The sequence below is a fragment of the Salvelinus fontinalis genome, chromosome 9 (genome assembly GCF_029448725.1).
Source record: "Salvelinus fontinalis isolate EN_2023a chromosome 9, ASM2944872v1, whole genome shotgun sequence".
Lineage (NCBI taxonomy): Eukaryota > Metazoa > Chordata > Actinopteri > Salmoniformes > Salmonidae > Salvelinus > Salvelinus fontinalis.
Window position 1 is genome coordinate 1096968 of NC_074673.1, and position 13524 is coordinate 1110491.

Below are 13524 nucleotides of genomic sequence, written 5' to 3' on the forward strand. Positions count from 1 at the left end.
AAGGTCTAGTGCTTCAGAAAGGCCCAGTGCTTCAGAAAGGCCCAGCTTCACTATACTGAAAGATTAGAAACACACTGCAGTTGTTGCTCCTTATTTTAGCCTTCTACGACACAGGATTATTTCATTTACCTGTTCACCGGGACCGTGTAGAACAAACGTTGGCCCAGATTTTTAGCTACATAGCAAATTGGTTCTGACATAGCTCTCCCATAATGCTATCCTCCTGATTTCTGCTTAGAAGCAAAAACTAAAGCAGGAAGTACCAGTGACTCGCTCAACACGGAAGTGGTCAGATGAAGCAGATGCTACACTACATGACTGTTTTGCTAGCACAGACTGGAATATTTTCCGGGATTCAATCCAATGGCACGAAAGAGTATACCCCCTCAGTCACCGGCTTCATCAATAACCGCATCGACGATGTCGTCACCACAGTGACCGTACGTACATATCCCAACCAGAAGCCATGGATTACAGGCAACATCTGCACCGAACTAAAGGGTAGAGCTGCTGCTTTCAAGGAGCGGGACACTAATCTGGACGTTTAATATAAATCCCGCTATGCCCTCAGACGAACCATCAAACAGGCAAAGCATCAATACAGGACTAAGATTGAATCCTACTACACCGGCTCTGACGCTTGTTGGATGTGACAGGGTATTGCAAACCATTACAGACTACAAAGGGAAGCACAGCCGAGAGCTGCCCAGTGACACGAGCCTACCGGATGAGCTAAACTACTTCTATGCTCGCTTCGAGGCAAGCAACACTGAAGCATGCATGAGAGCACCAGCTGTTCCGGAAGACTGTGTGATCACGCTCTCCGCAGCTGATGTGAGCAAGACCTTTAAACAGGTCGACATTCACAAGGCCCGCGGGGCCAGACGGACTACCAGTATGCATACTCAGAGCATGCGCTGACCAACTGGCAAGTGTCTTCACTGACATTTTCAACCTCTCCATGACCCAGTCTGTAACACCTACATCTTTCAAGCAGACCACCATAGTCCCTGTGCCCAAGACAACGAAGGTAACCTGCCTAAATGACGGCCGCCCCGTAGCACTCACGTCTGTAGCCATGAAGTACTTTGAAAGGCTGGTCATGGCTCATATCAACACCATCATCCCGGAAACCCTAGACCTACTGCAATTCGCATACCGCCCCAACTGATTCACAGATGACGCAATCTCTATTGCACTCCACACTGCCCTTTCCCACCTGGACAAAATTACACCTATGTGAGAATGCTATTCATTGACTACAGCTCAGCGTTCAACACCGTAGTGCCCACAAAGCTCATCACTAAGATCAGGACCCTGAGACTAAGCACCTCCTTCTGCAACTGGATCCTGGACTTCCTGACGGGCCGCCCCCAGGTGGTAAGGGTAGGCAACAACACATCTGCCACGCTGATCCTCAACACGGGGCCCCTCAGCGGTGTGCACTCAGTCCCCTCCTGTACTCCCTGTTCACCCACGACTGCTGGGCCAAGCACGACTCCAACACCATCATGAAGTTTGCAGATGACAAGATGATGGTAGGCCTCATCACCGACAATGATGAGACAGCCTATAGGGAGGAGGTCAGAGACCTGTCATTGGGGTGCCAGGACAACAACCTCTCCCTCAACGTGGAAAAGGAGGGCCAAACGCCCCCATTCTCATCGACGGGGCTGTAGTGGAGTGGGTTGAGAGTTTCAAGTTCCTTGGCGTCCACATCACCAACAAACTATCATGGTCCAAACACACCAAGAAAGTCATGAAGAGGGCACGACAACACCTCAGGAGACTGAAAAGATTTGGCATGGGTCCCCAGATCCTCCAAAAATTCTACAGCTGCACCATTGAGAGCATCCTGACCAGTTGCATCACCGCCTGGTATGGCAATTGCTCGGCCTCCGACCGTAAGATGCTACAGAGGGTAGTGTGTACAGCCCAGTACATCACTGGGGCCAAGCTTCCTGCCATCCAGGACCTACATACTAGGCGATGTCAGTGGAAGGCCCTACAATTTGTCAAAGACTCCAGCCGCTCTAGTCATAGACTGTTCTCTCTGCTACCGCACGGCAAGCGTTACCGGAGTGCCAAGTCTAGGTCTAAAAGGCTCGTTAACAGCTTCTACCTCTAAGCCATAAGACTGCTGAACAAGACTGCAACCAATTACCTTCAGAAGTCACGTAATTAGTTAAATAAAGTCCACCTGTGTGCAATCTAAGTGTTACATGATCTCTCACATGATCTCAGTATATATACACTTGTTCTGAAAGGCCCCAGAGTCTGCAACACCACCAAGCAAGCGGCACCATGAAGACCAAGGAGCTCTCCAAACAGGTCAGGGACAAAGTTGTGGAGAAAGCCATTGCTTAAAGAAAGAAATTTGCGAACACGTTTGATGTTCGCCAAAAGGCACGTGGGAGACTCTCCAAACATATGGAAGAAGGTAATCTGGTCAGATTAGACTAAAATTGAGCTTTTTGGCCATCAAGGAAAACGCTATGTCTGGCGTAAACCCAACACCTCTCATCACCCCATCATGCTGTGCTGATGTTTTTCATCGGCAAGGACTGGGAAACTTTGGAAGAATTGAAAGAATGATAGATGATGCTAATTACAGGGAAATTCTCGAGGGAAACCTGTTTCAGTCTTCCAGAGATTTGAGACTGGGACGGAGGTTCACCTTCCAGCATGACAATGACCCTAAGCATACTGCTAAAGCAACACTTGACTGGTTTAAGGGGAAACATTTAAATACATGTCTTGGAATGGCCTAGTCAAAGCCCAGACCTCAATCCAATTGAGAGTCTGTGGTATGACTTAAAGATTGCTGTACACCAGCAGGAACCTATCCAACTTGAAGGAGCTGGAACAGTTTTGCCTTGAAGAATGGGCAAAAATCCCAGTGACTAGATGTGCCAAGCATATAGAGACATACCCCAAGAGACTTGCATCTGTAATTGCTGCAAAAGGTGGATCTACAAAGTATTGATTTTAGGGGGGGTGAATAGTTATGCGCCAGTTTTCAGTTTTTTTTGTCTTATTTCTTGTTTGTTTCACAATACAACGTATTTTGCATCTTCAGAGTGGTTGTTTAAATCCCCAAAAAATCTATTTTAATTTCAGGTTGTAAGGCAACAAAATAAGAAAAATGTCAAGGGGGGTGAATACTTTCGCAAGCCACTGTACATATACAAATTACCTCGACTAACCTGTACCCCCCGCACATTGACTCGGTATTTTAGTTTATTTAGTAAATATTTTCTTACCTCTATTTTCTTAAACTGCATTGTTGGTTAAGGGCTCACTGTAAGGTTGTATTCGGCGCATGTGACAAATATATATTGATTTGATTTGAATTGCCATCTGCAGTTCTTACACAGAATATCTAATATTCATCTGATATTCATCTGCATACTGGATATGCATCTAATATTCACCGGTATTCTTAATATTCATCGGCATTCTGAATATTCATCAGCATTCTGACTTTTCATCTAATATTCATCAGCATTCTGAATATTCATCGGCATTCTTAATATCTATCTAATATTAATCAGCATTCTTAATATTCATCTCATATTCATCTAATATTCATCCGCATTCTGAATATTCATCTGCATTCTTAATATTCATCTAATATTCATCCGCATTCTGAATATTCATCTAATATTCATCAGCATTCTTAATATTCATCTACTATTTGTCCCCATTCTTAATATTCATCTCATATTCATCTAATATTCATCAGCATTTTGAATATTCATCCAATATTCATCTGCATTCTTAATATTTTTACTTTCACGGTGGACAAAATCACATTTCCTGGCATTTCTATGTAGCAGTCTGAGTGTACAGAATACTGATCCTATCTCTGGAAAAATACTGGAAACTATATCTGGAATACTACTGGAAACTATCTCTGGAATACTACTGGAAACTATATCTGGAAAAATACTGCAAACTATATCTGGAATACTACTGGAAACTATCTCTGGAAAAATACTGGAAACTATATCTGGAATACTACTGGAAACTATATCTGGAATACTACTGGAAACTATATCTGGAATACTACTGGAAACTATATCTGGAATACTACTGGAAACTATATCTGGAATACTACTGGAAACTATATCTGAAAAAATACTGGAAACTATATCTGGAATACTACTGGAAACTATATCTGAAAAAATACTGGAAACTATATCTGGAAAAATACTGGAAACTATATCTGGAAAACTACTGGAAACTATATCTGGAAAAATACTGGAAACTATATTTGGAAAAATACTGGAAACTATATCTGGAAAAATACTGGAAACTATATCTGGAAAAATACTGGAAACTATATCTGGAAAAATACTATAAACTATCTCATGAAAATCAATAAATTGTCCAAATAAGGAAAAGTAGAGCAGACTGAACCGCTGGTGTTACTGAGACCACTGTCCCCTGCTGCTCTGTCCTGTAATGTTACTGAGACCACTGTCCCCTGCTGCTCTGTCCTGTAATGTTACTGAGACCACTGTCCCCTGCTGCTCTGTCCTGTAATGTTACTGAGACCACTGCCCCCTGCTGCTCTGTCCTGTAATGTTACTGAGACCACTGTCCCCTGCTGCTCAGTCCTGTAATGTTACTGAGACCACTGTCCCCTGCTGCTCTGTCCTGTAATGTTACTGAGACCACTGTCCCCTGCTGCTCTGTCCTGTAATGTTACTGAGACCACTGTCCCCTGCTGCTCTGTCCTGTAATGTTACTGAGACCACTGTCCCCTGCTGCTCTGTCCTGTAATGTTACTGAGACCACTGTCCCCTGCTGCTCTGTCCTGTAATGTTACTGAGACCACTGTCCCCTGCTGCTCTGTCCTGTAATGTTACTGAGACCACTGTCCCCTGCTGCTCTGTCCTGTAATGTTACTGAGACCACTGTCCCCTGCTGCTCTGTCCTGTAATGTTACTGAGACCACTGTCCCCTGCTGCTCTGTCCTGTAATGTTACTGAGACCACTGTCCCCTGCTGCTCAGTCCTGTAATGTTACTGAGACCACTGTCCCCTGCTGCTCAGTCCTGTAATGTTACTGAGACCACTGTCCCCTGCTGCTCTGTCCTGTAATGTTGCTGAGACCACTGTCCCCTGCTGCTCTGTCCTGTAATGTTACTGAGACCACTGTCCCCTGCTGCTCAGTCCTGTAATGTTACTGAGACCACTGTCCCCTGCTGCTCTGTCCTGTAATGTTACTGAGACCACTGTCCCCTGCTGCTCTGTCCTGTAATGTTACTGACACCACTGTCCCCTGCTGCTCTGACCTGTTTCGTGTTTGCGTTTGTGCCGTGTGTGTGCATGGATGAATCTTGAATATGTTTCTAGAGCATCTATCTCTGTCTCTAGAGCTGGGTCGGTGAATGATTGACTGTGAATGGTTAACTTGCTGACTGGTTGGCCATCTTGTAAATTATTAATGTGTCTCTATCTCTGTCTGTGTTCCAATGTCACAGGGAGATTAGTTACAACACATGTCACAACACATGTCACACTCATACACGACTCAGTCACTAGCTGTATGACTCATACACGACTCAGTCACTAGCTGTATGACTGAAACACGACTCAGTCACTAGCTGTATGACTGAAACACGACTCAGTCACTAGCTGTATGACTCATACACGACTCAGTCACTAGCTGTATGACTCATACACGACTCAGTCACTAGCTGTATGACTGAAACACGACTCAGTCACTAGCTGTATGACTCATACACGACTCAGTCACTAGCTGTATGACTCATACACGACTCAGTCACTAGCTGTATGACTCATACACGACTCAGTCACTAGCTGTATGACTGAAACACGACTCAGTCACTAGCTGTATGACTGAAACACGACTCAGTCACTAGCTGTATGACTCATACACGACTCAGTCACTAGCTGTATGACTGAAACACGACTCAGTCACTAGCTGTATGACTGAAACACGACTCAGTCACTAGCTGTATGACTGAAACACGACTCAGTCACTAGCTGTATGACTGAAACACGACTCAGTTACTAGCTTTATGACTCAAACACGACTCAGTCACTAGCTGTATGACTGAAACACGACTCAGTCACTAGCTGTATGACTTATACACGACTCAGTCACTAGCTGTACGACTCATACACGACTCAGTCACTAGCTGTATGACTCATACACGACTCAGTCACTAGCTGTATGACTGAAACACGACTCAGTCACTAGCTGTATGACTCATACACGACTCAGTCACTAGCTGTATGACTGAAACACGACTCAGTCACTAGCTGTATGACTGAAACACGACTCAGTCACTAGCTGTATGACTCATACACGACTCAGTCACTAGCTGTATGACTCATACACGACTCAGTCACTAGCTGTATGACTCATACACGACTCAGTCACTAGCTGTATGACTCATACACGACTCAGTCACTAGCTGTATGACTGAAACACGACTCAGTCACTAGCTGTATGACTCATACACGACTCAGTCACTAGCTGTATGACTGAAACACGACTCAGTCACTAGCTGTATGACTGAAACACGACTCAGTCACTAGCTGTATGACTCATACACGACTCAGTCACTAGCTGTATGACTCATACACGACTCAGTCACTAGCTGTATGACTCATACACGACTCAGTCACTAGCTGTATGACTGAAACACGACTCAGTCACTAGCTGTATGACTGAAACACGACTCAGTCACTAGCTGTATGACTCATACACGACTCAGTCACTAGCTGTATGACTCATACACGACTCAGTCACTAGCTGTATGACTGAAACACGACTCAGTCACTAGCTGTATGACTGAAACACGACTCAGTCACTAGCTGTATGACTCATACACGACTCAGTCACTAGCTGTATGACTCGTACACGACTCAGTCACTAGCTGTATGACTCGTACACTACTCAGTCACTAGCTGTATGACTGAAACACGACTCAGTCACTAGCTGTATGACTCATACACGACTCAGTCACTAGCTGTATGACTCATACACGACTCAGTCACTAGCTGTATGACTCATACACGACTCAGTCACTAGCTGTATGACTCATACACGACTCAGTCACTAGCTGTATGACTCATACACGACTCAGTCACTAGCTGTATGACTCATACACATATTGACTTGCTCTCCTTTTGTCTTCTTCTCTCCCTTCCTTTGTATCTCTCTTTGTCTCTCATTTCTTTCCTCTCTCTATCCCTTCTCTCTCTCTCCTCCCCCCCGCTCTCTATCCCTTCTCTCTCTCTCTCTCCTTCCCCGTTTCCCCCCCCCTCTCTCACGCTCTCTCTCTCTCCCGCTTTCCCCCCTACTCTCTCTGTTGATCCATCTCTCTCTCGCTCCCTCTCATGCTGTCTCTCTCTCCCTCACCCCCCCCTCTGTCTCTCTCTCTCTCTCCCTCACCCCCCCTCTATCTCTCTCTCTCTCTCTCTCTCTCTCTCTCTCTCTCTCTCTCTCTCTCTCTCTCTCTCTCTCTCTCATGCTCTCTCTCTCTCCCCCCTCTTTCTTTGTCGATCCATCTCTCTCTCGCTCTCTCCAGTCAGAAGCTCACCCTGGTCAAAGAGATGCTGGCGGGGTGTGGGGCAGGTACATGTCAGGTGAGTGGCTTGTGAGGTGCGGGGAAGGTACAGTTGATGTCGAAAGTTTACATACACCTTAGCCAAATACATTTAAACTCAGTTTTTCACAATTCCTGACATTAAATCCTAGTATAAATTCCCTGTCTTAGGTCAGTTAGGATCACCACTTTATTTTAAGAATGTGAAATGTCAGAATAATATTAGAGAGAATGATTTATTTCAGCTTTTATTTCTTTCATCACATTCCCAGTGGGTCAGAAGTTTACATACACTCAAATAGTATTTGGTAGCATTGCCTTTAATTTTTTTTACTTGGGTCAAACATTTCAGGTAGCCTTCCACAAGATTCCCACAATAAGTTGGGTGAATTTTGAGCTGGTGTACCTGAGTCAGGTTTATAGGCCTCCTTGCTCGCACACGCTTTTTCAGTTCTGCCTACATATCTTCTATGGGATTGAGGTCAGGGCTTTGTGATGGCCACTCCAATACCTTGACTTTGTTGTCCTTAAGCCATTTTGCCACAACTTTGGAAGTATGTTTGGGGTCATTGTCCATTTGGAAGACCCATTTGTGACCAAGCTTTAACTTCCTGACTGATGTCTTGAGATGTTGCTTCAATATATCCACATAATTGTCCTTCCTCATGACGCCATCTATTTTGTGAAGAGCACCAGTCCCTCCTGCAGCAAAGCACCCCCACAACATGATGCTGCCACCCCCGTGCTTCACAGTTGGGATGGTGTTCTTCGGCTTGCAAGCCTCCCCCTTTTTCCTCCAAACATAAAAATGTTCATTATGGCCAAACAGTTATATTTTTGTTTCATCAGACCAGAGGACATTTCTCCAAAAAGTACAATCTTTGTCCCCATGTGCAGTTGCAAAGCGTAGTCTGGCTTTTTTATGGAGGTTTTGGAGCAGTGGCTTCTTCCTTGCTGAGTGGCCTTTCAGGTTATATCAATATAGGACTAGTTTTACTGTGGATACAGATACTTTTGAACCTGTTTCCTCCAGCATCTTCACAAGATCCTTTGCTGTTGTTTTGGGATTGATTTGCACTTTTCACACCAAAGTACGTTCATCCCTAGGAGACAGAACACATCGCCTTCCTGAGCGGTATGACGGCTGCGTGGTCCCATGGTGTTTATACTTGCGTACTATTGTTTGTACAGATGAACGTGGTACCTTCAGGTGTTTGGAAATTACTCCCAAGGATGAATCAGACCTGTGGAGGTCTACAATTTTTTTTCTGAGGTCTTGGCTGATTTCTTTTGATTTTCCCATGATGTCAAGCAAAGAGGCACTGTTTGAAGGTAGGCCTTGAAATATATCCACAGGTACACCTCCAATTGACTCAATTTATGTCAATTAGCCTATCAGAAGCTTCTAAAGCCATGACATAATTTTCTGGAATTTTCCAAGCTGTTTAAAGGCACAGTAAACTTAGTGTATGTCAACTTCCGACTACAACTGTTCATGTCAGAGAAGTGAAGACAAGTTCTCTCTTAATGATACATCCTGTTCCCCATCTGGAGATACAGCCTACAGCACACACACACACACACACACACACACACACACACACACACACACACACACACACACACACACACACACACACACACACACACACACACACACACACACACACACACACACACACACACACACACACACACACACACACCACACACCACACACCACACACCACACACACACACACACTTCCTCAGCCATCAGCAGAAGTGTCATCTTCCCCCCACAGTCTGTCTCAATCTGATTTGCAACGGACACCCTATTCCCTGCACAGTGCGCTACGTAGTGCAAAGGTAGTGCACTATCTAGGCAATAGGAAGTGATAATGTATAATGATAATGTAACAGGTCTACACAGCATAACCACTATGTCTAGTCTACAGTAGGTCTACATAACCACTATGTCTAGTCTACAGTAGGTCTACATAACCACTATGTCTAGTCTACAATGGGTCTACATAACCACTATGTCTAGTCTACAGTAGGTCTACATAACCACTATGTCTAGTCTACAGTAGGTCTACATAACCACTATGTCTAGTCTACAGTAGGTCTACATAACCACTATGTCTAGTCTACAGTAGGTCTACATAACCACTATGTCTAGTCTATGTAGGTCTACATAACCACTATGTCTAGTCTAAAGTAGGTCTACATAACCACTATGTCAAGTCTACAGTAGGTCTACATAACCACTATGTCTAGTCTACAGTAGGTCTACATAACCACTATGTCTAGTCTACAATGGGTCTACATAACCACTATGTCTAGTCTACAATGGGTCTACATAACCACTATGTCTAGTCTACAGTAGGTCTACATAACCACTATGTCTAGTCTACAGTAGGTCTACATAACCACTATGTCTAGTCTACATAACCACTATTTCTAGTCTACATTAGGTCTACATAACCACTATGTCTACAGTAGGTCTACATAACCACTATGTCTAGTCTACAGTAGGTCTACATAACCACTATGTCTAGTCTACAATGGGTCTACATAACGACTATGTCTAGTCTACAATGGGTCTACATAACCACTATGTCTACAGTAGGTCTACATAACCACTATGTCTAGTCTACATTAGGTCTACATAACCACTATGTCTAGTCTACAGTAGGTCTACATAACCACTATGTCTAGTCTACAATGGGTCTACATAACCACTATGTCTAGTCTACAGTAGGTCTACATAACCACTATGTCTAGTCTACAATGGGTCTACATAACCACTATGTCTAGTCTACAATGGGTCTACATAACCACTATGTCTAGTCTACATTAGGTCTACATAACCACTATGTCTAGTCTACATAACCACTATGTCTAGTCTACATAACCACTATGTCTAGTCTACATAACCACTATGTCTAGTCTACATTAGGTCTACATAACCACTATGTCTAGTCTACAAACCACTATGTCTAGTCTACATAACCACTATGTCTAGTCTACATAACCACTATGTCTAGTCTACATAACCACTATGTCTAGGTCTCCACAGCATGTCGTCTGCAGCTTGTATGAAGGACAGAGAGCTGTGGCATGTCATCAATAAGCACATTGCGCCGCCATAAGCAAGTTAACAACTCAGCAGGTGATCTAGGATTCACAAGTCCTGCTGGCCAGACAGACACAGTGGGACAATAAAGTATTCATTAGCTCAGCTGATCTGGACTGGTGGTAACAGTCAGATAAGGACTTGCAGGTCATTGGACCCTGAGCACGGTGTGTGTGTGTGTGTGTGTGTGTGTATGTGTGTATGTGTGTATGTGTGTATGTGTGTATGTGTGTGTGTGTGTGTGTGTGTGTGTGTGTGTGTGTGTGTGTGTGTGTGTGTGTGTGTGTTAATGATGCACGGGTTGACTCATAACCTGCTGTCCCTGCGGTTAAATCCACGTGTGCAGGCGGGTATAGAGTCATGAAATATTGTGTGAATGAAGGGCGGGTTTAATAAAGAGAAAACGATGCATATGATGATATATCCTTTTTCTTGTTCAGTTAATATCTATAGGTTACATTGAGGTTTTCCTTCAGTGCACAAGCCTAAGCTTTAGGGCCTAACTGTACTCGAGGCACACATGTTTACACGCCAATCACCAAACGCTTTCGGGCAGAAAAAGTTAATGTCGCTCCACTGAGGCAAAAAAAAAAAAAAAAAAAAGGGGGCGGAGTTGAATTCAGGAAGAGAAAAGCTGCCCAATGGGAGGCTTGAAAAGGGAGGACCAGAATAATGATTGCTGAAGTGGTAAAAACAGGATGATAGCAGTGTGTTGTTATGATGGTGTGTGATGATTGTGAGGCGCGATTACAATTGGACAGTCAGGACTTCAAACAGGCCTATGGCAAGTCAAAGGAACTGGACTGTTCAGGCGGAATAGTAACCTAACTGAACTCTGGACCCTGACTGTACGTTTATAACCTCTCATATAATATTAACTGTAGGTTTATAACCTCTCATATTAACTGTAGGTTATAACCTCTCATATAATATGAACTGTAGGTCTATAACCTCTCTTATAATATTAACTGTAGGTTATAACCTCTCATATAATATGAACTGTAGGTTATAACCTCTCTTATAATACTAACTGTAGGTTATAACCTCTCATATAATATTAACTGTAGGTTATAACCTCTCATATAATATTAACTGTAGGTTTATAACCTCTCATATAATATGAACTGTAGGTCTATAACCTCTCATATAATATTAACTGTAGGTTATAACCTCTCATTTAATATTAACTGTAGGTTGCATCATAACAGCTGATAGTATTTCAACCACAGTTAGGGACTATCTGTAAAGATGCTGCAGTATCTTTATCAGCATCATAACAGCTGATAGTATTTCAACCACAGTTAGGGACTGTCTGTAAAGATGCTGCAGTATCTTTATCAGCATCATAACAGCTGATAGTATTTCAACCACAGTTAGGGACTGTCTGTAAAGATGCTGCAGTATCTTTATCAGCATCATAACAGCTGATAGTATTTCAACCACAGTTAGGGACTGTCTGTAAAGATGCTGCAGTATCTTTATCAGCATCATAACAGCTGATAGTATTTCAACCACAGTTAGGGACTGTCTGTAAAGATGCTGCAGTATCTTTATCAGCATCATAACAGCTGATAGTATTTCAACCACAGTTAGGGACTATCTGTAAAGATGCTGCAGTATCTTTATCAGCATCATAACAGCTGATAGTATTTCAACCACAGTTAGGGACTATCTGTAAAGATGCTGCAGTATCTTTATCAGCATCATAACAGCTGATAGTATTTCAACCACAGTTAGGGACTATCTGTAAAGATGCTGCAGTATCTTTATCAGCATCATAACAGCTGATAGTATTTCAACCACAGTTAGGGACTATCTGTAAAGATGCTGCAGTATCTTTATCAGCATCATAACAGCTGATAGTATTTCAACCACAGTTAGGGACTATCTGTAAAGATGCTGCAGTATCTTTATCAGCATCATAACAGCTGATAGTATTTCAACCACAGTTAGGGACTGTCTGTAAAGATGCTGCAGTATCTTTATCAGCATCATAACAGCTGATAGTATTTCAACCACAGTTAGGGACTGTCTGTAAAGATGCTGCAGTATCTTTATCAGCATCATAACAGCTGATAGTATTTCAACCACAGTTAGGGACTGTCTGTAAAGATGCTGCAGTATCTTTATCAGCATCATAACAGCTGATAGTATTTCAACCACAGTTAGGGACTGTCTGTAAAGATGCTGCAGTATCTTTATCAGCATCATAACAGCTGATAGTATTTCAACCACAGTTAGGGACTATCTGTAAAGATGCTGCAGTATCTTTATCAGCATCATAACAGCTGATAGTATTTCAACCACAGTTAGGGACTATCTGTAAAGATGCTGCAGTATCTTTATCAGCATCATAACAGCTGATAGTATTTCAACCACAGTTAGGGACTATCTGTAAAGATGCTGCAGTATCTTTATCAGCATCATAACAGCTGATAGTATTTCAACCACAGTTAGGGACTGTCTGTAAAGATGCTGCAGTATCTTTATCAGCATCATAGCAGCTGATAGTATTTCAACCACAGTTAGGGACTGTCTGTAAAGATGCTGCAGTATCTTTATCAGCATCATAACAGCTGATAGTATTTCAACCACAGTTAGGGACTGTCTGTAAAGATGCTGCAGTATCTTTATTAGCATCATAACAGCTGATAGTATTTCAACCACAGTTAGGGACTGTCTGTAAAGATGCTGCAGTATCTTTATCAGCATCATAACAGCTGATAGTATTTCAACCACAGTTAGGGACTGTCTGTAAAGATGCTGCAGTATCTTTATCAGCATCATAACAGCTGATAGTATTTCAACCACAGTTAGG

At 43.0% G+C, this 13524-nt stretch overlaps 1 protein-coding gene across 3 annotated transcripts in view; it reads left to right on the top strand.

Moving 5' to 3' along the window:
• Positions 1-13524, top strand: part of LOC129861869 (mitochondrial glutamate carrier 1-like) — a 108426-nt gene that overhangs the window by 57375 nt on the left and 37527 nt on the right. For all 3 annotated transcript variants that reach the window (XM_055933026.1, XM_055933028.1, XM_055933027.1), the window contains exon 6: positions 7571-7628. In XM_055933026.1, the coding sequence (XP_055789001.1) occupies positions 7571-7628 (58 nt within the window). The remainder of the gene's footprint in view (positions 1-7570; positions 7629-13524) is intronic.